This window comes from Hypanus sabinus, chromosome 23 (genome assembly GCF_030144855.1).
Source record: "Hypanus sabinus isolate sHypSab1 chromosome 23, sHypSab1.hap1, whole genome shotgun sequence".
Lineage (NCBI taxonomy): Eukaryota > Metazoa > Chordata > Chondrichthyes > Myliobatiformes > Dasyatidae > Hypanus > Hypanus sabinus.
The window spans coordinates 59,363,545-59,389,548 of record NC_082728.1 but is presented as its reverse complement, the minus strand read 5'-3'; the positions used below and the strand labels follow the sequence as shown (position 1 = coordinate 59,389,548).

General features: G+C 47.2%; 1 protein-coding gene across 1 annotated transcript in view; it reads left to right on the top strand.

The window, feature by feature from the left end:
- unc13d (unc-13 homolog D (C. elegans)) overlaps positions 1–26,004 on the top strand; it is a 141,121-nt gene that overhangs the window by 14,273 nt on the left and 100,844 nt on the right. The window contains exons 4-9 of the mRNA XM_059949030.1: positions 856–900; positions 6,996–7,064; positions 8,891–8,969; positions 18,688–18,795; positions 18,894–18,986; positions 22,779–22,882. Of these exons, the coding sequence (XP_059805013.1) occupies positions 856–900; positions 6,996–7,064; positions 8,891–8,969; positions 18,688–18,795; positions 18,894–18,986; positions 22,779–22,882 (498 nt within the window). The remainder of the gene's footprint in view (positions 1–855; positions 901–6,995; positions 7,065–8,890; positions 8,970–18,687; positions 18,796–18,893; positions 18,987–22,778; positions 22,883–26,004) is intronic.

Genomic DNA, 26,004 nt, shown 5'->3' with positions numbered 1-26,004 from the left:
TCTTCTGTATCTCTGCTTTGTATTGGTCTTTATAATTCCTGTTTGAATATTTTAGTGCCATTTTTGTCACTCGCTTCAGGCACCATAATCTGAGTTCAACAACCAATCTGATGTCATACTGCTCAATGCGCTGAGCTCCTCCAGCACATCCAAGATGTCAACCTTTCCAGCAACCAAGGAAAAGAGCAACAGTCGGTGTTTCAGGCCAAGACTCTTTATCGTTGATGTGTGTGTTGCTTTGCATTTCCAGCATCTGCAGATTTTGTAGTGTTTGTGACACTCCTCCAGCACGTTTGTTGCTTCAGGTTCCAGCATCTGCAGCCTCTCGGGTCTCCATGGACTAAGTTCTGTGTTGCTGGGCATTTACTAGTGCATATTTTCCCTGTGGAGGATGAATCTGTCCTCCTTTTGTTCCCCACAGTGTGTCATTGTACAGTGATGGGAAGCTGGAACCAAGACTGACTTTCTGATGAAGGAGGGGCTGAGGAGATGACAGCAGCTTATTTTCAATGGATTCTCAGCCACTCCTCTCTCTAAGACCAGCAGGCTCACTATAAACTTGCATCTGAAGGTGGGCCAAGCCTAATAATTGAGTGCTGGTTCTCTGTAGAGCTTCAATTGCAGCTGCTATCCTGGATCAAAGAGCTGAGAGTCCATGAGCGGGCGCTGACAAGGAGAGAAGATATCCTGGGCTCTACTTTATTACAATGTAGACTGTGGATATTTTTGCAAAAGGTGGACAGTTGGTGTTGATGGTAGTGAACAGGTTTGTCCTGGAGATCTGTGGTACTCTCTGTGGACGGACAAAATACTTGCTCACAGACTTCATTGATAACTATATTCTTTCATTTGCAGGGAAGTCAAAGATATCCATCTTACTGAGCTTTATGTGGAAATGTGGTGAGTATTCTGATCCCAAAACCCAGAAGGTGTTGAGAAGAGCCTTGAGGGTTGTGGGGTGAAATGACATTTATCTTGTGGAGAGGGACACCACACCACCATGCCTGGGTCAGAAAATCATCCAGACACTCAGCCCCGTCAGCCTCCTGCACCACTGGCTACAATGACAGAGGGTCAGAAATGAGCCCTTCAGCCCACTGAGTCCATGCTGTCCTCTGATACTAATCCCATTTATTTTATTCCTCACACTTCCCCCAGCCTGAACTTCTGTCTCAGTATCACATTGCCCTGCTTTCCATGCCCCCTCAGTGCTGTTTGTGTCAAGAAATTAGTCTCTGTCCTCTTTTAAAATGTTGAACAACCAAGCCTTCCCAGCCCTGCGTGGTTGAGAATTCCATGCCCATCACTCTCTGAGAGAGGACGTATCCATTCCCTCATCTCATCCCGAAATGAACTATCCCAAATCCTGAGAATGCAACTGCTGCCCCTGCCAAACCCCTTCCTCAGCCTGGGGAATTTCCAGCATCCAGTGGGCCAAGGGTGTCAGTATCATTTCCACTGACATCCAGCGATTACAAACCTTGTCAATTTGAACTGTCCTCACACTCGGCCCTAATTTGCTGCACACTGTCAGTGGCAGGTTTATCAATTCTCCGGTAATAACATGCCAGTGTGCTTGTAGCAGTCATCCTTGCTCCTGTGCTGAAAAAAGTTAAACGTTCAAAGTAAATTTGTTATCAAAGTACACCATATACTGTACCACCCTGAGATCCACTTTCCTCTGGGAGATCACAGTATCCATACTGTACCACCCTGAGATCCATTTTCCTCTGGGAGATCACAGTATCCATACTGTACCACCCTGAGATCCATTTTCCTGTGGGAGATCACAGTATCCATACTGTACCACCCTGAGATCCATTTTCCTCTGGGAGATCACATTATCCATACTGTACCACCCTGAGATCCACTTTCCTCTGGGAGATCACAGTATCCATACTGTACCACCCTGAGATTCATTTTCCTCTGGGAGATCACAGTATCCATACTGTACCACCCTGAGATCCATTTTCCTGTGGGAGATCACAGTATCCATACTGTACCACCCTGAGATTCATTTTCCTCTGGGAGATCACAGTATCCATACTGTACCACCCTGAGATTCATTTTCCTGTGGGCAATCACAGTATCCATACTGTACCACCCTGAGATCCATTTTCCTGTGGGAGATCACAGTATCCATACTGTACCACCCTGAGATCCATTTTCCTGTGGGAGATCACAGTATCCATACTGTACCAACCTGAGATTCATTTTCCTCTGGGAGATCACAGTATCCATACTGTACCACCCTGAGATCCACTTTCCTCTGGGAGATCACAGTATCCATACTGTACCACCCTGAGATTCATTTTCCTCTGGGAGATCACAGTATCCATACTGTACCACCCTGAGATCCATTTTCCTGTGGGAGATCACAGTATCCATACTGTACCACCCTGAGATCCATTTTCCTGTGGGAGATCACAGTATCCATACTGTACCACCCTGAGATTCATTTTCCTCTGGGAGATCACAGTATCCATACTGTACCACCCTGAGATCCATTTTCCTGTGGGCAATCACAGTATCCATACTGTACCACCCTGAGATCCATTTTCCTGTGGGAGATCACAGTATCCATACTGTACCACCCTGAGATCCATTTTCCTGTGGGAGATCACAGTATCCATACTGTACCACCCTGAGATCCATTTTCCTGTGGGCAATCACAGTATCCATACTGTACCACCCTGAGATCCATTTTCCTCTGGGAGATCACAGTATCCATACTGTACCACCCTGAGATTCATTTTCCTGTGGGCAATCACAGTATCCATACTGTACCACCCTGAGATCCATTTTCCTCTGGGAGATCACAGTATCCATACTGTACCACCCTGAGATCCATTTTCCTGTGGGAGATCACAGTATCCATACTGTACCACCCTGAGATCCACTTTCCTCTGGGAGATCACAGTATCCATACTGTACCACCCTGAGATCCACTTTCCTCTGGGAGATCACAGTATCCATACTGTACCACCCTGAGATTCATTTTCCTGTGGGCAATCACAGTATCCATACTGTACCACCCTGAGATCCATTTTCCTCTGGGAGATCACAGTATCCATACTGTACCACCCTGAGATCCATTTTCCTGTGGGAGATCACAGTATCCATACTGTACCACCCTGAGATCCACTTTCCTCTGGGAGATCACAGTATCCATACTGTACCACCCTGAGATCCACTTTCCTCTGGGAGATCACAGTATCCATACTGTACCACCCTGAGATCCATTTTCCTCTGGGAGATCACAGTATCCATACTGTACCACCCTGAGATCCATTTTCCTGTGGGAGATCACAGTATCCATACTGTACCACCCTGAGATCCACTTTCCTCTGGGAGATCACAGTATCCATACTGTACCACCCTGAGATCCATTTTCCTCTGGGAGATCACAGTATCCATACTGTACCACCCTGAGATTCATTTTCCTCTGGGAGATCACATTATCCATACTGTACCACCCTGAGATCCATTTTCCTCTGGGAGATCACAGTATCCATACTGTACCACCCTGAGATCCACTTTCCTCTGGGAGATCACAGTATCCATACTGTACCACCCTGAGATCCATTTTCCTCTGGGAGATCACATTATCCATACTGTACCACCCTGAGATCCATTTTCCTCTGGGAGATCACAGTATCCATACTGTACCACCCTGAGATCCATTTACCTGTGGGAGATCACAGTATCCATACTGTACCACCCTGAGATCCATTTTCCTCTGGGAGATCACAGTATCCATACTGTACCACCCTGAGATCCATTTTCCTGTGGGAGATCACAGTATCCATACTGTACCACCCTGAGATCCATTTTCCTCTGGGAGATCACAGTATCCATACTGTACCACCCTGAGATCCATTTTCCTGTGGGAGATCACAGTATCCATACTGTACCACCCTGAGATACATTTTCCTCTGGGAGATCACAGTATCCATACTGTACCACCCTGAGGTCTATTTTCCTGTGGGAGATCACAGTATCCATACTGTACCACCCTGAGATCCATTTTCCTGTGGGAGATCACAGTATCCATACTGTACCACCCTGAGATTCATTTTCCTCTGGGAGATCACAGTATCCATACTGTACCACCCTGAGATTCATTTTCCTGTGGGCAATCACAGTATCCATACTGTACCACCCTGAGATCCATTTTCCTGTGGGAGATCACAGTATCCATACTGTACCACCCTGAGATCCATTTTCCTGTGGGAGATCACAGTATTCATACTGTACCACCCTGAGATCCATTTTCCTGTGGGCAATCACAGTATCCATACTGTACCACCCTGAGATCCATTTTCCTCTGGGAGATCACAGTATCCATACTGTACCACCCTGAGATTCATTTTCCTGTGGGCAATCACAGTATCCATACTGTACCACCCTGAGATCCATTTTCCTCTGGGAGATCACAGTATCCATACTGTACCACCCTGAGATTCATTTTCCTCTGGGAGATCACAGTATCCATACTGTACCACCCTGAGATCCATTTTCCTGTGGGAGATCACAGTATCCATACTGTACCACCCTGAGATCCACTTTCCTCTGGGAGATCACAGTATCCATACTGTACCACCCTGAGATCCATTTTCCTGTGGGAGATCACAGTATCCATACTGTACCACCCTGAGATCCACTTTCCTCTGGGAGATCACAGTATCCATACTGTACCACCCTGAGATCCACTTTCCTCTGGGAGATCACAGTATCCATACTGTACCACCCTGAGATTCATTTTCCTGTGGGCAATCACAGTATCCATACTGTACCACCCTGAGATCCATTTTCCTCTGGGAGATCACAGTATCCATACTGTACCACCCTGAGATTCATTTTCCTCTGGGAGATCACAGTATCCATACTGTACCACCCTGAGATCCATTTTCCTGTGGGAGATCACAGTATCCATACTGTACCACCCTGAGATCCACTTTCCTCTGGGAGATCACAGTATCCATACTGTACCACCCTGAGATCCACTTTCCTCTGGGAGATCACAGTATCCATACTGTACCACCCTGAGATCCACTTTCCTCTGGGAGATCACAGTATCCATACTGTACCACCCTGAGATCCACTTTCCTCTGGGAGATCACAGTATCCATACTGTACCACCCTGAGATCCACTTTCCTCTGGGAGATCACAGTATCCATACTGTACCACCCTGAGATCCACTTTCCTCTGGGAGATCACAGTATCCATACTGTACCACCCTGAGATTCATTTTCCTGTGGGCAATCACAGTATCCATACTGTACCACCCTGAGATCCATTTTCCTCTGGGAGATCACAGTATCCATACTGTACCACCCTGAGATTCATTTTCCTCTGGGAGATCACAGTATCCATACTGTACCACCCTGAGATCCATTTTCCTGTGGGAGATCACAGTATCCATACTGTACCACCCTGAGATCCACTTTCCTCTGGGAGATCACAGTATCCATACTGTACCACCCTGAGATTCATTTTCCTGTGGGCAATCACAGTATCCATACTGTACCACCCTGAGATCCATTTTCCTCTGGGAGATCACAGTATCCATACTGTACCACCCTGAGATTCATTTTCCTCTGGGAGATCACAGTATCCATACTGTACCACCCTGAGATCCATTTTCCTGTGGGAGATCACAGTATCCATACTGTACCACCCTGAGATCCACTTTCCTCTGGGAGATCACAGTATCCATACTGTACCACCCTGAGATCCACTTTCCTCTGGGAGATCACAGTATCCATACTGTACCACCCTGAGATCCACTTTCCTCTGGGAGATCACAGTATCCATACTGTACCACCCTGAGATCCACTTTCCTCTGGGAGATCACAGTATCCATACTGTACCACCCTGAGATCCATTTTCCTCTGGGAGATCACAGTATCCATACTGTACCACCCTGAGATCCATTTTCCTCTGGGAGATCACAGTATCCATACTGTACCACCCTGAGATTCATTTTCCTGTGGGCAATCACAGTATCCATACTGTACCACCCTGAGATCCATTTTCCTCTGGGAGATCACAGTAACTCCAAGTAACGAAGTAGAATCTATGAAAAACCACATTCAACAGGATGGACAAACAACTGATGTACAAAAGAAAAACAAACTGTGCAAATAGAAAAAGTAAGAGAAAGAAAAGCATTAATAATGATAATAAATAAGCTATAGATAAGGAGAACATGAGCTGAAGATTCTTCAAAGTGAGTCCATAGGCTGTGGGAAGAATTCAGTGATGGGGTGAGTGAAGTTATCTTCACTGTTTCAAGAGTATGAGGGGTAGTAACTGTTCCTGACCCTGGTGGTGTGAGGTCTGAGGCTCCCGATGGCGGAAGTGAGAAGACAGCATGGTCTGGGTGTTGGGGATCCCTGATGATGGATGCTGCTTTAGAAATTTGTTAAAAGTTTTGGATGACATGCCAAATCTTCACAGTCTCCTAAGAAAGTATGGGTGATGCTGATGCTGTGCTTTCTTTGTAATGGCACTTAAGTGCAGACAAATCTCTCATTACCCCATTCTTTCTGTGTTATTCTATTTATCCAAAATTATTCCCACCATCCCACTTTCTCCCCACAATCTGTGTCAGCCTCAACTGATCCATAGTTTCTCTCCTGCACCCCACCCTTAACATATGTAATCAAAACCCTTAGGGCACTGTGTCCCAGTAGCCTTGTATTAACACTAAACTGAACCCATTGCTACACTTCCACCACAGCCTTTAATGCACCCCACTGTCTCACTCTGTACCCATGGCCGAGCATCAACCTGAAAGTCATCCCTCTTTCTCTATACCCTTGTAATAATACAACCCCTCCATAGACCTGTATCAAATGGGGTAGTAGAGCAGGGCAGGGCTGCTCGGCTGGGTGGCATTGTGTAAGAGCAGCCTGTTACTGTGACGGCTAAGCTGAATTGAAAGGGCCATAGCAGATGCTTTTGCGGATAATGTTCTGATTGTTCTCAGGGACCTGGATGATGATGAATCTGCAAATGTGCGCCTGGCTGAAATCCATGGGATCCATGGGCTGAAGAGGTAATGGGCATTACTTCCTGCTGTGTGCATGACTCGTTCAGACAAGAGTTTTGGTGGTGACAGAGACTGACAGATACACCACAGCCAGAATCTTAATCCCACTCCACATTTTCTTAACAGACTCGGCCGTAGTTTCACTGACATTAGCTCCATATCCATTGCCCTCTTTTTGGGATACGAATGAATCTTGGCATCCCAGAGGATGTACAACTCAGAAGGAGGCCATTTGTCCCATCAAATCGGTGCTGGTTGAAGAAGAGTTACTGAAACTGATCCACCTTCCGGCACTGAGCCATACATCAAATTGTTGCTCTTCAAAAACGTATACCGGACTGGTTAAATATGATGATGTTGGTGGGGTGACTGCATTTATTACCTTATTTAGTCTCTGCCCTCTGCAAAATTGATCCTGCCTATTTATGTACCTTAATGTCCCAATCCCGGGTTATGTAACTTTTGGCCATGGTTACAGCTGTCCGCTCTGAAACATCGTTGGTTGTGTGCTGGACTCTTGCTTGCCAGGTTTTGATTCTCACCAAATGAGAAAGAGGCTTTTAAGTGTGACGTGGTGACACAGGTAGGACAGCTGCAAGAGACCCAGCGCTGACTATGTGGCATTTGTAAGTTCATACACAACACAAAGTGCACTGCAGATGCTGTGGTCAAAGCAACGCGTACAACAAGCTGGAGGAACCCAGCAGCTCGGGCAGCATCTGTAAGTTCATACTGCGACTGTGGGTTTCCACCCACCTCCCAAAACTGCATGGATTAGTTGGTTAATTGGTAATTGCAGGAGTCGGACGGGAGAATGATTTGGAGGAGGGTGTGAGAGAGAGAATGACTCACAGGGAAATAAGTGGGAGGACGGAAGGTTCAGTAAACTGAAGTAAATAATTATCAGTCTCCTCGGCACTCTCTTCTATGCAATCCCATCTTTCCTATAGTATATTGACCAGACCTGTCTGTAGTGCTCAAGCTGATGTAACCAGTGCTGTTTATATATTCGACATCACAGTTAACACCCTGCGTGTCTTGTTACATTGATGTTTCTTGTGGTTTTTAAAGATCAGTAGACCTCTCACAGCTCATTATCTGCCCTCTGCTGTCCTGCATTTCCCAAATGCATTACCTTACACTTCTCTGGATTAAATTACATTTGCTGGTTTTCTGCTCAAGTCAATGATGGCTCCCTGTAGTCCAAAACGTTCCTACTCACAGTCAACCACCTGGCCAATTTTTATATCATATGCAAGCCCCTGAAATTAATGTCTAAATTAATTAACAAGTATTGCTGAAGTCAAAAGATTGAGTACCATGCCTATCGATGAATATTAGTAATCGTTTTTCCTTCACTAAAACACCGTTCAACCATTGTCCCTCACTTCCAGTAACTGAGTTAAGTTTGGATCCTGTGTACCTCTTCTCCTTGGATCTTAGGGAATTTACTTCCTGTCCATTCAAAGAACTCCTCATATTCAAGATCATTGACATTGTCTGTTTCTAATTCCCAATGCTGATCCACTTCTGTTTGAACTCTTCCTAATTCCCATGCCCACGTCCAACTCCTCCTTCCTCACTCCGTCAGTGCTTTCTATATCACCCAAATACCAACCTGACCTTCTCCCCCACCCCATGCTCCATATTACCCAACTACACAACTTTTTATTAACCCTGATCCACTAATCCCTTGCTTTTTGCCTCTTATTGAGAACCAGTTTCAGTGTCACCATTTCCACCTTCCCCATTCATACCTCTACCTCAGCCCTCCAGGCGTTTCAGTGTCCGATGGTTCTCGCTGCTGAACCCGACTATGATTCGCCTTGCAGGCTCTTCAAAGACGTGAAGAAGGCAGCTCGAAAGCATGAGCAGGATGATTTTCTGGGGAATGTGGTCATTAAGCTACAGGTGAGACAATTATCCTCTCTGATCGTCCGATGCAGGGTGCAGTGTTGATTTTCAATCCCTGCCGAGGTGAATGGAGAGACACCTCCTCAAACTGCTCCTATCCTTCGGGCGAGGTCGCTGCCCAATCCTGATCTGGGAATAGTGCAGGAATGGCAAAGTATTTTCAAGCTATTATAGTTTGGGTCTGGCAGCTGTGCCTGCTGTTCTCGTCTTTCCGGGGGGAATGCTGAAAGATCTGGAAGCTGCTCTGGAAAAAAATGTTAATGAATTGCTGGAGTGCCGGTGAGGGAAGGAGCTGCAATGCGAATGCTCTACTTTGTAACTGTTAATATACTTCTTCAGGACGACTGCTTATAATTCCTCTTTACAACTTTTATGAGCCAGCCAGTATCCAGATACGGTAATAACAGAAGGAACTGTGTGTTTTAGAGGTGGTGGAACGGTGTTAAATTACTTGAACAACCTGCAGGGTGAATCATCCATTTTGGACCCCACCACGTCTTCCATAGAATTTCGCTGAATAATCTGAAATTTAACCAAAGAAGCGAGTCATTAGTAATTGTGACCACTAAACTACTCGGTTGTTTCTAGAGCCCATCTAGTTCACAATTAGTCTTCAGGAGAGAAAATCTGCCATCCAGACCTGGTCTGGCCACTATCGGAGTGAGCGGCAGCAGAGTGGTAGGGCTTTAGCTCAACGGGTTTAGTTAGTACCGGGACGAGGTGAGGTAGGAAGTATGTGTGTGAGGCCAGTTTTCTGTGCTCGGTGTCAGATGTGGGGGGTCCTGGAGTCTCCCAGCCTCCCGGATGGCCATACCTGCACCCGATGTGTCGAGCTGCAGCTCCTGAGGGACCGAGTTAGGGAACTGGAAATGCAACTCGATGACCTTCGTCTGGTCAGGGAGAGTGAGGAGGTGATAGAGAGGAGTTACAGGCAGGTGGTCACTCCGGGGCCACGGGAGACAGAGAAATGGGTCACAGTCAGGAGAGGGAAGGGGAAGAGTCAGGTACTAGAGAGTACCCCTGTGGCTGTACCCCTTGACAATAAGTACTCCTGTTTGAGTACTGTTGGGGGAGATAGCCTACCTGGGGAAGTGACAGTGGCTGTGCCTCTGGCACAGAGTCTGGCCCTGTGGCTCAGAAGGGTAGGGAAAGGAAGAGGAAGGCAGTAGTGATAGGAGACTCGATAGTTAGAGGGTCACACAGGTGATTCTGTGGATGCAGGAAAGAAACTCAGATGGTAGTTTGCCAGGGTCAGGGATGTTTCGGATCACGTCGATATCCTGCTGTGGGAGGGAGAACAGCCAGAGGTCGTGGTACATATTGGTACCAATGACATGGGTAGGAAATGGGAAGAGGTCCTGAAAACAGACTACAGGGAGTTAGGAAGGAAGTTGAGAAGCAGGACCACAAAGGTAGTAATCTCGGGATTACTGCCTGTGCCACGCGACAGTGAGAATAGGAATAGAATGAGGTGGAGGATAAATGTGTGGCTGAGGGATTGGAGCAGGGGGCAGGGATTCAGATTTCTGGATCATTGGGACCTCTTTTGGGGCAGGGGTGACCTGTACAAAAAGGATGGGTTGCACTTGAATCCCAGGAACCAATATCCTGGCAGGGAGGTTTGCTAAGGCTACTGGGGACAGTTTAAACTAGAATTGTTGAGGGGTGGGAACTGAATTGAAGAGACTGGGGAAGAGGAAGTTAGCTCACAAATAGAGAAAGCTTGTAGACCGTGCGAGAGGGAGGATAGGCAGGTGATAGAGAAGGGACGAGCTCAGACCGAAGGCTTGAGATGTGTCTGTTTCAATGCAAGGAGTGTTGTGAATGAAGTGGATGAGATTAGAGCATGAATCGTTACTTGGAAATATGATGTGGTGGCCATTACAGAGACTCGGATGGCTCAGGGACAGGAATGGTTACTTCAAGTGCCAGGTTTTAGATGTTTCAGAAAGGACAGGAAGGGAGGCAAAAGAGGTGGGGGCATGGCACTGTTGATCAGAGATAGTGTCAAGGCTGCAGAAAAGGTGGACGCCATGGAGGGATTGTCTCTGTGGGTGGGGGTTAGGAACAGGAAGGGGTCAATAACTTTACTGGGTGTTTTTTATAGGCCGCTCAATAGTAACAGGGATATCGAGAAGCAGTTGGGGAAACAGATCCTGTAATAATAACAGAATTAACATAATGAAATCTGCAGATGCTGGAAATTTAAACAACATACACAAAATGCTGGTGGAACACAGCAGGCCAGGCAGCATCTATAAAGAGAAACACTGTCGATGTTTGGGGCTGAGACCCTTCGTCAGGACTAACTGAAAGGAGAGATACTAAGAGATTTTAAAGTAGTGGAGGGAGGGGGAAATGCAAAATGATAGGAGAAGACCAGAGGGGGTGGGATGAAGCTAAGAGCTGGAAAGGTGATTGGTAAAAGTGATACAGAGCTGGAGAAGGGAAAGGATCATGGGACGGGAGGCCTCGGGAGAAAGAAAGGGGGAGGGGAGCACCAGAGGGAGATGGAGAACAGCCAGAGTGATGGGCAGAGAGAGAGGAAAAAAACAAACAACTAAATATTGTCAGGGATGGGGTAAGAAGGGGAGTATGGGGCATTAACAGAAGTTAGAGAAGTCAATGTTCATGCCATCAGGGTTGGAGGCTCCCCAGCCGATATATATAGTGTTGTTCCTCCAACCTGAGTGTGGCTTCATCTTGACAGTAGAGGAGGCCATGGATAGACATATCAGAATGGGAATGGGACGTGGAATTAAAATGTGTGGCCACTGGGAGATCCTGCTTTCTCTGGTGGACTGAGCGTAGGTCTCCCAGTCTGAGCCGGGTCTCACCAATATATAAAAGGCCACACCGGGAGCACCGGACGCAGTATACCACACCAGCCGAATCACAGGTGAAGTGTCGCCTCACCTGGAAGGACTGTCTGGGGCCCTGAATGGTGGTGAGGGAGGAAGTGTAAGGGCAGGTGTAGCACTTGTTCCATTTACAAGGATAAGTGCCAGGAGGGAGATCGGTGGGAAGGGATGGGGGGGACGAGTGGACAAGGGAGTCACGTAGGGAGCGATCCCTGTGGAAAGCAGAAAGGGGGGGGGTGAGGAAAAGATGTTCTTGGTAGTGGGATCCCATTGGAGGTGGCAGAAGTTACGGAGAATTATACATCGGATCCGGAGGCTGGTGATGTGGTAGGTGAGGACAAGGGGAACCCTATCCCGAGTGGGGCAGTGGGTGGATGGGGTGAGGGCAGGTGTGCGGGAAATGGGAGAGATGTGTTTGAGAGCAGAGTTGATGGTGGAAGAAGGGAAGCCCCTTTGTTTAAAAAAGGAAGACATCTCCTTCGTCCTGGAATGAAAAGCCTCATCCTGAGAGCAGATGCGGTGGAGACGGAGGAATTGTGAGAAGGGGATAGCATTTTTGCAAGAGACAGGGTGGGAAGAGGAATAGTCCAGGTAGCTGTGAGAGTCTGTAGGCTTATAGTAGATGTCAGTAGATAAGCTGTCTCCAGAGATGGAGACAGAAAGATCAAGAAAGGGGAGGGAGGTGTCAGAAATGGACCAGGTAAATTTGAGGGCAGGGTGAAAGTTGGAGGCAAAGTTAATGAAGTCAACGAGCTCAGCATGCGTGAAGGAGGCAGCACCAATGCAGTCGTCGAAGTAGCGAAGGAAAAGAGGGGGACGGATACCCGTATAGACTTGGAACATGGACTGTTCCACAAAGCCAACAAAAAGGCAGGCATAACTGGGACCCATACGGGTGCCCATGGCTACACCTTTGGTTTGGAGGAAGTGGGAGGAGCCAAAGGAGAAATTATTGAGAGTAAGAACTAATTCCGCTAGATGGAGGAGAGTGGTGGTAGAGGGGAATTGGTTAGGTCTGGAATCCAAAAAGAAGCGAAGAGCTTTGAGACCATCTCAGTTAGGGATGGAGGAAAGAGGGACTGGACATCCATGGTGAAAATAAGGCTGTGGGGGCCAGGGTACTTAAAATCATTGAAAAAATTCAAAGCGTGAGAAGTGTCACGAACATAGGTGGGAAGAGATTGAACAAGGGGGGTGAGATAAGACAGTGTCAAGGTATGCAGAAATGAGTTTGATGGGGCAGGAGCAAGCTGAGACAATAGGTCTACCTGGACAGGCAGGTTTGTGGATCTTGGGTAGGAGGTAGAAACGGGAAGTGCGGGGTGTGGGAACTATGAGGTTGGTGGCAGTGGATGGGAGATGCCCAGAGCTGATAAGGTTGGTGATGGTGTAGGAGACAGTGGCCTGGTGCTCCTTAGTGGGGTCATGATCAAGGGGTAAATAAGAGGAGGTATCAGAGAGTTGTCGCTGTGCCTCAGCCAGGTAGAGGTCAGTACGCCAGACAACAACAGCTCCTCCCTTATCAGCAGGTTTTATAGTGAGGTTGGGATTGGTGCGGAGGGAGCGGAGAGCAGAGTGTTCGGAAGGAGTGAGGTTGGAATTGGAACGGGGTGCGGTGAAGTCGAGATGGTTGATGTCCCGTCGGCAATTAGCAATAAAGAAATCCAATTCCAACCTGGTCCATTTCCGACACCTCCCTCCCCTTTCTTGATCTTTCTGTCTCCATCTCTGGAGACGACTTATCTACTGATACCTACTTTAAGCCTACAGACTCTCACAGCTACCTGGACTATTCCTCTTCCCACCCTGTCTCTTGTAAAAAGGCTATCCCCTTTTCACAATTCCTCCGTCTCCGCCGCATCTGCTCTCAGGATGAGGCTTTTCATTCCAGGACGAAGGAGGTGTCTTCGTTTTTTAAACAAAGAGGCTTCCCTTCTTCCACCCTCAACTCTGCTCTCAAACGCATCTCTCCCATTTCCCGCACATCTGCCCTCACCCCATCCGCCCGCCACCCCACTCAGGATAGGGTTCCCCTTGTCCTCACCTACCAGCCCACCAGCCTCCAGGTCCAACGTATAATTCTCCGTAGCTTCCGCCACCTCCAACAGGATCCCACTATCAAGCACATCTTTCCCTCCCCCCCTTTCTGCTTTCCACAGGGATCGCTCCCTACGCGACTCCCTCGTCCATTCGTCCCCCCACATCCCTTCCCACCGATCTCCCTCCTGGCACTTATCCTTGTAAACAGAACAAGTGCTACACCAGCCCTTACACTTCCTCCCTCACCACCAGACAGTCCTTCCAGGTGAGGCGACACTTCACCTGTGAGTTGTTGGTGTGGTATACTGCGTCTGGTGCTCCCGGTGTGGCCTTTTATATATTGGTGAGACCCGACGCAGACTGGGAGACCGTTTTGTTGAACACCTACGCTCTGTCTGCCAGAGAAAGCAGGATCTCCCGGTGGCCATGCATTTTAATTCCACGTCCATTCCCATTCTGATATGTCTATCCATGGCCTCCTCTATTGTCAAGATGAAGCCACACTCAGGTTGGAGGAACAACACCTTATATACCGGCTGGGTAGCCTCCAACATGATGACATGAACATTGACTTCTCTAACTTCCGTTAATGCCCCTCCTCCCCTTCTTACCCCATCCCTGACAGTATTTAGTTGTTTGTTTTTTTCCTGTCTCTCTGCCCATCACTCTGGCTGTTCTCCATTTCCCTCTGGTGCTCCCCTCCCCTTTTCTTTCTCCCAAGGCCTCCCGTCCCATAATCCTCTCCCTTCTCCAGCTTGGTATCACTTTCACCAATCACCTTTCCAGCTCTCAGCTTCATCCCACCCCCTTCGGTCTTCTCCTATCATTTCGCATTTCCCCCTCTCTCCACTACTTTCAAATCTCTTACTATCTTTCCTTTCAGTTAGTCCTGACGAAGGGTCTCGGCCGGAAACATCGACAGTGCTTCTCCTTATAGATGCTGCTTGGCCTGCTGTGTTCCACCAGCATTTTGTGTGTGTTGTTATAATAACAGTGTTGTCTTGATTGGAGGTTTTAATTTCCCAAATATTGATTGGCTTCTCCCTGGAGCGAGGAGTTTAGATGGGGTGGAGTTTGTTAGGTGTGTTCAGGAAGGTTTCTTGACACAGTATGTAGGTAAGAGGAGAGGCTGTACTTGATCTGGTATTGGGAAATTAACCTGGTCAGGTGTCAGATCTCTCAGTGGGAGAGCATTTTGGAGATAGTGATTATAATTCTGCCACCTTTACAATCGCATTGGAGTGAGATAGGAACAGACAAGTTACAGAAGTGTTTAACTGGAGTAAGGGGAATTATGAGGCTGTCAGGCAGGAAATTGGAAGCTTAAATTGGAAACAAATGTTCTCAGGGAAATGTATGGAAGAAATGTGGCAAATATTCAGGCAATATTTGTGTAGGGTTCTGTATAGGTACGTTCCAATGAGACAGGGAAGTTATGGTGGGGTACAGGAACCGTGGTGTACAACGGCTGTAATAAATCTGATCAAGAAGAAAAGAAAAGCTTACAAAAGGTTCAGAGAGCTAGGTAATGTTAGTGATCTAGGAGATTATAAGGCTATGAGGAAGGAGCTTAAGAAGGAAATTAGGAGAGCCAGAAGGAGCCATGAGAAGGCCTTGGCGGACAGAATTAAGGAAAACCCCAACGCATTCTACAGGTATGTGAAGAGCAGGAGGATGAGACATGAAAGAATAGGACCTATCAAATGTGACAGTGGGAAAGTGTGTATGGAACCAGAGGAAATAGCAGAGGTACTTAATGAATACTTTACTTCAGTATTCACTATGGAAAAGGATCTTGGTGATTGTAGTGATGACTTGCAGCAGACTGAAAAGCTTGAGCATGTAGATATTAAGAAAGAGAATGTGCTGGAGTTTTTGGAAAGCATTAAGTTGGATAAGTCGCCGGAACCAGATGAAATGTACCCCAGGCTACTGTGGGAGGTGAGGGAGGAGATTGCTGAGCATCAATGGGGACGGGAGAGGTTCCGGAGGATTGGAGAGTTGCGGATGTTGTTCCTTTATTCAAGAAGGAGAGTAGTGATAGCCCAGGAAATTATAGACCAGTGAGTCTTACCTCAGTGGTTGGTAAATTGATGGAGAAGATCCTGAGAGGCAGGATTTATAAACATTTGGACAGGTATAATATGATTAGGAATAGTCAGCATGGCTTTGTCAAGGGCAGGTCGTGCCTTATGAGCCTGATTGAATTTTTTGAGGATGTAACTAAACACATTGATGAAGAAAGAGCAGAAGATGTGGTGTATATAGATTTCAGCAAGGCATTTGATAAGGAACCCCATGCAAGGCTTATTGAGAAAGTAAGGGGGCATGGGATCGAAGGGGATATTGCTTTGTGGATCCAGAACTGGCTTGCCCACAGAAGGCAAAGAGTGGTTGTAGATGGGTCATATTCTGCATGGAGGTCGATCACCAGTGGAGTGCCTCAGGGATCTGTTCTGGGACCCTTACACTTCGTGATTTTTATAAATGACCTGGATAAGAAAGTGGAGGGATAGCTTTTGCTGATGACACAAAGGTTGGAGGTGTTGTGGATAGTGTGGAGGGCTGTCAGAGGTTACAGCGGGACATCGATAGGATGCAAGCTGGACTGAGAAGTGGCAGATGGAGTTCAACCCAGATAAGTGTGAGGTGGTTCATTTTGGTAGGTCAAATACGATGGCAGAATATAGTATTAATGGTAAGACTCTTAGCAGTGTGGAGGATCAGAGGGATCTTGGGGTCAGAGTCCATAGGACACTCAAAGCAGCTGTGTAGATTGACTCTGTGGTTAAGAAGGCATACAGTGTATTGGCCTTTATCAATCGTGGAATTGAATTTAGGAGCCGAGAGGTAACGTTGCAGCTATATAGGACCCTGGTCAGACCCCACTTGGAGTACTGTGCTCAGTTCTGGTCGCCTCACTTCAGGAAGGATGTGGAAGCCATAGAAAGGGTGTAGAGGAGATTTACAAGGATGTTGCCTGGATTGGGGAGCATGCCTTATGAGAATAGGTTGAGTGAACTCAGCCTTTTCTCCTTGGAGTGACGGAGGTTGAGAGGTGACCTGATAGAGGTGTATAAGATGATGAGAGGCAATGATCGTGTGGATAGTCAGAGGCTTTTCCCAGGGCTGAAATGGCTGCCACAAGAGGACACAGGTTTAAGGTGCTGGGGAGAAGGTACAGAGGAGCAACACATTATATTCGTCTGGGTATTCCCAGCCTAATGGCATGAACATTGATTTCTCCTTCCGGTGAAACAAGATTCCCTCCCTCTCCCTTCTTCTAATCCCTATTCTGAGCTCTGACCTATTCTCAGCTGCCCGTCACCTTCCCCTGGCATCCATCCTCTTCCCCTTTCTCCTATGGTCCACTCTCCTTTCCTATCAGATTCCTCTCTCTCCAACCCACCTGGCTTCATCTATCACCTTCTGGGCACCCTTCTTCCACTCCCCACGTCCTCTTATTCTGGCATCATCTTCCGTCCTTTCCAGTCCCGAAGAGGGGTCTTGGCCTGAATCACCAACTGTTTATGCATCTCCATAGATGCTGCCTGACCTGCTGAGTTCCTCCAGCACTTTGTGTGTTGCTGTGATTGTATCAGTGTAATACAAACTGTCAGCTTCCTCCACATTTCTAATCCCGAGACTCTGATGAATTTCTTTATTACGTGTGTACAGTGAAATGGGTTGTTTGTGCTAGCAACCAACACACTTATGGGTGTGTATCCTGTAAGTATTGCCACATGTTACGGTGCAGGCATAGAATACCCATAGTGTTTGGCAGAACAAGACAGGACAACAAAATCAACAGAACAAGCCCATTCCAGCCCTTCCTTCCACCCCCACACACACAGACAGTCCTCCAACCCCAGTACAGGACAGGTCTTCAAGCCTTCCTTCCCCAGGCTTCAACATCCATACAGCCGATCAACATTTTGGCTTTAATCTTTGGTATTAACCCTTGGACTAGAGTTGATAACGGGACTTGGTACTCTCAGCTGACCCTTGTCATATGGACATTCAATCCCGAGACTCACTGACCTGGGACAGCCACCGATGTCCTTCGTCACCTGGTCACCCCACTGCCCTATGACCATGGAGTGGAGGCTTGGGCTCAAGATGCCCTTCATCACCCATCCACGCTGTTCGCTTTTAAAGCACTGAGTGGGGCTCTGGACTCCAGCCTGACCTCTAACTCCCCAACATCCCTGTTCCTAACTGTAACTTGACTCCCTAACTCCCCTCTCTGTCCCTAGAACCATCCCTATGAACTAAAAAAGGACAAACAAGTCCAGATCACGTCATCGTTTGAGGTCACAGCTCAGCACCGCTGGGTCCCAAATGCAATCGGAAGCCTCTCCAGTTGCTCCTGTAGGAGCCCTGAGGCTCCTTGCTTTACACCCATGCCTGCAGTGATAAATCGATCTTTGCTGATCAAGTGTTCATTTGTCCCAGTACCTTCCAGTGAGATCTCGGTGACCTCCCGAAACCAACATCTCGGCCACAATTTTCTTGACTCTTGGCCTCACAATCAACCTCACTATGATCTTGCACCTTATTCTCTACCCACACTGAACATCCTCTGTTGCTGCTGTGTACTTCATTCTACATCCTGTTATTGTTTACCTGGTGGTTTCTATGTGCACTGTGTAATGAGGAGCAGTAATGCTGGACAGCAATAAGCCAGCACCTGGAGTTGGAGACGTGTGCCTCAGAGCAGCTCTGGTTGGGGCCTGTGGGGGTGGAGGAGGGACTGGGTCTGGAGCTGATTCGATGCTCAGAGACGTCATCGGTTACCCTGTGCTTTCCTGCAGGATCTGCCCTACACTTCTGAAGATAAATGGTACACTCTGGAACCTTGTACTGAGACCTATCCTGATCGGGGCAAGTGTCACCTCCAGCTGAAGATCATCCACGAGCAGGTACAGGCCCGGTCAGGGACAGGGTTCTCACATGGGGTGGGAGGCGAGGGACACGGGGAGGAAGTGAAGCAGGACTTTCACCATGTTCTTCTCCACAGAGGGACACCACCTTGAGCAGACAGGAGCCTGTCTTTCGAATTCATCGAGGCCTGCTGCAACAGTTTGTACAGTTTGATCGGCTGAAAAAGCAGGTAAAAACCTTGAGAGCAAACACAGAGTACACTGCAGATGCTGTGGTCAAATCAACACGTACAAACAAGCTGGAGGAACTCAGCAGGTCGGGCAACATCCGTTGAAATGAGCAGTCAACGGAGGCTGCCCAACCTGCTAAAAACCTTGAGAGTGTGGGTCAGGGGGGTTGTGCGTGGGTCAGGCAGGGGAGGAAGTGGGTCAGAGGTTATGGGGCGGGGGGCAGTATGAGGGTCAGGGGGTGGGTGTGTGGGTCAGGCGGGGGGGTGTAAGTTGGGAGGGGGTGTGTGTGTGGGTCAGGTGGGGGGTGTAAGTTGGGAGGGGGTGTGTGTGTGGGTCAGGCGGGGGGGTGTAAGTTGGGAGGGGGTGGGTGTGTGGGTCAGGTGGGGGGGTATAAGTTGGGAGGGTGTGTGTGTGTGGGTCAGGCGGGGGGGTGTAAGTTGGGAGGGGGTGTGTGTGTGGGTCAGGCGGGGGGGTGTAAGTTGGGAGGGGGTGGGTGTGTGGGTCAGGTGGGGGGGTATAAGTTGGGAGGGGGTGTGTGTCTGGGTCAGGTGGGGGGGTGTAAGTTGGGAGGGGGTGGGTTTGTGGGTCAGGTGGGGAGATGCGTGGGTTGGGGGGAGCATGGGCAAGTATCACCTAAAACACTGGCAGATTTCTACAGATGTACCATGGAGCGCGTTGTAACTGGCTGCACCATCATCTGGTATGGGGGCTGCTGGCTACTGCACAGGATTGAAGATTATTGCAGAGATTTGTAAAATAGTCAGCTCCATCGTGGGTATTGGTTTCTGTAGTATCCAAATCATCTTCAAGGAGTGATGCCTCAAAAAGGCGGCATCCATCTTTATAGACCCACAATCCAGGACAAGCACTCTCCTGAGGAAAAACTTATCCACACAGAGAGTGGTGAATCTGTGGAATTCTCTGTCACAGGAAACAGTTGAGGCCGGTTCATTGGCTATATTTAAGAGGAAGTTAGATATGGCCCTTGTGGCTAAAGGGATCAGGGGGTATGGAGAGAAAGCAGGTACAGGGTTCTGAGTTGGATGATCAGCCATGATCATACTGAATGGCGGTGCAGGCTCGAAGGGCCAAATGGCCTACTCCTGCACCTATTTTCTATGTTTCTATGTTTCTCATTGTTACCATCAGGAAGGAGGTAAAGAGTCTGAAGGCACACACTCAACGATTCAGGAACAGCTTCTTCCCCTCTGCCATCAGATTTCTGAATGGACATTGAACCCAGGAACACTACCTCACTACTTTTTTATTTCTGTTTTTGCACTACTTGTTTAATATATACATAGATTTTTGTTTATTTATCTGTGTGCGTGTGTGCGTGTGTGTGTGTGTGCGTGCATGTGTGTGTATATATATATAAATTTCTAGCTATCTATATAATATTTATTGTGATTCACAGTTCCTCTTCCCTATATTATCATGTATTGCCTTGTACTGTTGCTGTCGAGTTATCATATTTAATATCTAGTGACATTAAACCTGATTCTGATTCAGGAGAATGAGGAGCACTCAGTTCCCAGGTGTGTATATAACAGATGATTTAACGTGGACCTGCACACCTCTGCATTGCTGAAGAAGGCACAGCCTCTGAGGAGACTGAGGCGTGCAAGGCCCCCAGAACCACTTTCTACTGGCACACTGTCCTGACTGCCTATACCCCTGTGTGGTACAGAAATACCCTACAGAAGACAGTAAGAGCTGCTAAGAGGATCATTGGGTCTCACACACTTAATTTGTGACATTTGCTGGAAGTGGCAGGACCCAGAGCTTTGTTGAGAATTCCTGCCATCCTTCGCACAATCTCTTTGACCAACGGTTATCAGGAAGGAGGCACAGGACTAGGACTGCCAGACTGGGAGACAGGCTGTGAGACTAACGAATACCCCACCAACACCGAGTCTCATCAGCAGGACAGTGAGCTGTTCACTGTTTACCTGTCACAAACAAGAGAAAATCGCCAGATGTTGGAAATCCAAGCAACACGCACGAAATGCTGGAGCAACTTAGCAGGCCAGGCAGCATCTATGGAAAAGAGTAAACCGTCAACATTTTGGGCTGAATCCTGATGCAGGGTTTTTGTGCCGTATCTGATATGTGTTGTGTGGCTGCACCATGGTCTGGAAGAATGGTGTTTCATTTGGTTGTATATATGTACACTCAATAAACTTGAACTTGAATCTGAAATTAAATTAAAACCAAACATATGGGACATGCTCAGTAGGTTTTACCTTTGGCTTGATTGTTAAACGTGATGGGATGTTGATCAATTCTGTAAATTATCTCATTGTTCCATACAGATCGTACACATGTATGACTACACACACACACACACACACACAGACACACACACACATCACACACACACACACACACACACATCACAGACATATACACACACACACACACTCTCATACACACACACACATCACAGACACACACACACATCACAGACATACACACATACATCACAGACACACACATACACACATACACACATCACAGACACACACACACACACACATCACAGACACACACATACACACACATCACAGACATACACACACACACACACATACGCACATCACAGACACACACACACATCACAGACACACACACATCACAGACACACAAACATCACAGACATACACACACACACATCACAGACATACACACACACACTCACACACACACATCACAGACACACACACATCACAGACATACACACACACATCACAGACATACACACACACACATCACAGACATACACACACACATCACAGACATACACACACACACATCACAGACACACACACACATCACAGATACACTCTCACACACACTCACACACATTGCACACAACACATGCACTTGCACACACACACATGCACATATCACAATTGCATACACACTTGACGCACGCACACATACATCATGTGTGCGCACACACATCACACACCCACCCATTGGGCATGGCCAGCGGCGCCTATTGGTGCACAAGACATGAATGATATGACTTTGAACCTGCAAGATTGTGGCTGATCTTCTGCTCGTTTTCCTGCACTGTGACCCTATAACCAAGGAGATCACACACTGGTCTTTGTCTTTTCTTGTTTCAGTTGTGTTCTTTCTTGTATAATTTGTGTTTTTCTTCTGAATGCTGTGTGCCTGGTGCTTTGTAGTTGTGATGCTGCTGCAATAAAGCTTTTCATTTACACATGTACTTGTGAAAATGACAATAAGCTTAACTTTGCTATCCCTCGATGACCTAAATATTCAGAAACCTGTTCTGAATGGCTTGAGGCTTCAAAGCCCTCCAAGCTAGAGAATTTGAGAGAGGGTGTCTGCATTCTTTCTTCTCTAAGGACCCTGAGGGATGGGCAATATCTGCTGGTATCAACCTGAATAAATAAATTTCAAGCAGCGATGTGGTGGGACATTATAGTGCGTGACCCCGAGAGGCTGGAAGAATGGCTTCTCAATGAAGCAATGAAACTGGAACATGAAAAGCGGTATGTCCCTTACCCGGGACATTCCCCTGTGTTCAACTTCACTGGGTAACTCTGAATTTAACTCTAGGGAGGATGCTTTTAGATAGCACATGAATGAAGAGATATAGGCATTGTGTAGGCAAAAGGGAGTCATTTAGTTAGGCATTTAATTACCAGTATAATTAGTTTGGCATACATTGTGAGCTGTTTATATGTTCCACTGTTCCTTGAAAACATTATGGAAACCTTGTATTCCTGAGAGATTATTCTCTGTTTAACTTGCAGGCAGGAGATGTCCAGGGGGAAGTAGAACTCAGTGCACCGGCCTCTACTGTGCTGGCTCTCCATGCTACACAGTGTGACCTTTCACCCTTCCTTCAGGATCTGGCGTGAGTATCCCGCCATGGGTCTTAGAAAACAAGATGACGAGGTGGGAGACCTGCCATGGTTGGAGGGTAATCTACCTGTTAACTGAAGCAACATGTAATTCCAGGATCCACAGTCTCTCGTGTCTCCATCTTACCCATCACATGCTTTCCTTTCTCTCCTTTGCTGGTTCTGATTGCACCTTACTGTTCCTCAGCTTGGGAAGTGAGAGAAGGTGGCATTGGTTGGAAGGCAGGGATCTGGGCTGAGAAAAGTTATTGACAAGCTGCCTTAAAACTAAATGAGAGTCTTATTATTGAGTCTGATGCCGATTTCACATTCAGTGCTTTTGCCGACGTGAAGGAAGTAGGTCCCTTGCTGCACTCTGATCGTCAACTCTGTACTGACACTGATCCCACATTCATCCCAAGCTTTTATTCTCATCAGGTCTCCTACCACTCACAGACACTAACAGCGGCCAGTTATCCTGTTATCAACCAGGAATGAGGCTATTTTGGACTTGGTGATGTGTAATGAACAGGAATTGATAAGTGATCTTGAAGTAAAGGAGCCATTAGGAAGTAGTGATCATAACATGATAAGTTTTTATCTACAATTTGAGAGGGATAAGGGCAGATCAGAGGTGTCAGTGTTGCAATTAAATAAAGGAGACTACGGAGCCATGAGGGAAGAGCTGGCCAAAGTTAAATGGGCGGATGCCCTGGCAGGAAAGTCAGTGGATCAGCAGTGGCAGATATTCTTGGGGATAATACAAAAGATGCAAAAGCAGTTCATTCCAATGAGAAGGAAGGATTCAAAGAGGGGGAAGGGGCCACAGTGGTTGACAAAGGAAGTCAGAGATTGTATAGCATTAAAGAAAAAGAAGTATGACAGGGCTAAGATGAGTGGGAATACAGATGATTGGGAAAGTTTTAAGGAGCAGCAGATCTTAACTAAAAAAGCAATACGGAGAGAAAAAATCAGGTATGAGCTCAGTCTAGCCAGGAATATAAAAGGGGATAGCAAAAGCTTTTTTAGCTATGTGAAGAGAAAGAAGATAGTTAAGAACAATGTTGGCCCCTTGAAGAATGAATTGGGAGAAATTGTTATGGGAAACAGGGAAATGGCAACAGAATTTAATGCGTACTTTAGATCTGTCTTCACCAGGGAGGACACAAGCAATCTCCCAGATGTATGGATGGGCCAGGGTCATAAGATATCAGAGGAATTGAGACAGATTGACATTAGGAAAGAAACTGTGATGAGTAGACTGGTAGGACTGAAGGCTAATAAATCCCCGGGTCCAGATGGTCTGCATCCGAGGGTTCTAAAAGAGGTGGCTCAGGAAATTGCGGATGCATCGGTAATCATTTTCCAATGTTCCTTAGATTCAGGATCAGTTCCTGAAGATTGGAGAGTGGCTAATGTTATCCCACTTTTCAAGAAGGGAGGGAAGGAGAAAACGGACAACTATTGCCCTGTTAGCCTAACGTCAGTCGTGGGGAAGATGCTTGAGTCCATTATTAAGGACGAAATAGTGGCACATCTTGATGGCAGAAATAGGATTAGGCCGAGCCAGCATGGATTTACCAAGGGCAAATCATGCTTGACTAATCTGTTGGAGTTTTTTGAGGGTGTAACAGGGATGTTAGACGAGGGTAAGCCAGTGGATGTTGTGTACCTTGATTTTCAGAAGGCATTCGATAAGGTGCCACATAGGAGATTGGTGAGTAAAATCAGAGCTCATGGCATTGGGGGCAGGGTTTCAGCATGGATAGAAAACTGGTTGGCAGATAGAAAGCAAAGGGTAGCAGTGAATGGGTGTTTCTCAGACTGGCTGGAGGTGACTAGTGGGGTACCACAGGGCTCTGTATTGGGACCACAGCTCTTTACGATTTATGTCAACGATTTAGATGAGGGCATTGAAAACTATATCAGCAAGTTTGCTGACGATACTAAACTGGGTGGCAGTGTGACATGCGAAGAGGACATTAGGAGAATACTGGGAGACTTGGATAGGCTGGGTGAGTGGGCAGATACTTGGCAGATGTCATTCAATGTGAATAAATGTGAAGTTATCCACTTTGGAAGCAGGAACAAGAGGGCAGAGTATTGTCTGAACGGTGTAGAGTTAGGTAAGGGAGAAATGCAAAGAGACCTAGGAGTCCTAGTTCACCAGTCAATGAAGGTGAATGAGCAAGTGCAACAGGCAGTGAAGAGGGCAAATGGAATGTTGGCCTTTGTTACAAGGGGAATTGAGTACAAGAGCAAGGATGTCCTTTTGCATTTGTACAGGGCCCTGGTGAGACCACACCTGGAATATTGTGTACAGTTTTGGTCTCCAGGTTTAAGGAAGGACATTCTGGCAATTGAGGAAGTGCAGCGTAGATTCACTAGGTTGATTCCTGGGATGGCAGGGCTGTCTTACGCAGAGAGATTGGAAAGATTGGGCTTGTACATGCTGGAATTGAGGAGATTGAGAGGGGATCTGATTGAAACATTTAAGATAATTAAAGGATTTGATAGGATTGAGGCAGGAAATATGTTCCAGATGTTGGGAGAGTCCAGTACCAGAGGGCATGGATTGAGAATAAGAGGTCAGTTATTTAAAACAGAGTTGAGGAAGAGCTTCTTCTCCCAGAGAGTTGTGGAGGTGTGGAATGCACTGCCTCGGAAGACGGTGGAGGCCAATTCTCTGGATGCTTTCAAGAAGGAGCTAGATAGATATCTGATGGATAGGGGAATCAAGGGATATGGGGACAAGGCAGGGACTGGGTATTGATAGTGAATGATCAGCCATGATCTCAGAATGGCGGTGCAGACTCGAGGGGCCGAATGGTCTACTTCTGCACCTATTGTCTATTGTCTATTGTCTGTTATCTTCGGGCTGTGGGAGGAAGCCAAAGCACCGGAGGGAAGTCTGCAGAGGACGTGTGGACTCCTCGCAGACAGCGCCTGAGCTCTGTTCACTGTGCCACTCTGGCCATCTGTGGTTGAATGCCCATCTCCAAGTGTAGACACAGGTAGTGCACAAGCCAGTTGGTATGCTTGGACTGAGGCATTACGTAAATGGCCCTGAAGAAGGGTTTCAGCCTGAAGTGCCAACTCTTTACTCTTTTGCATAGATGCTGCCAGACCTGCCGAG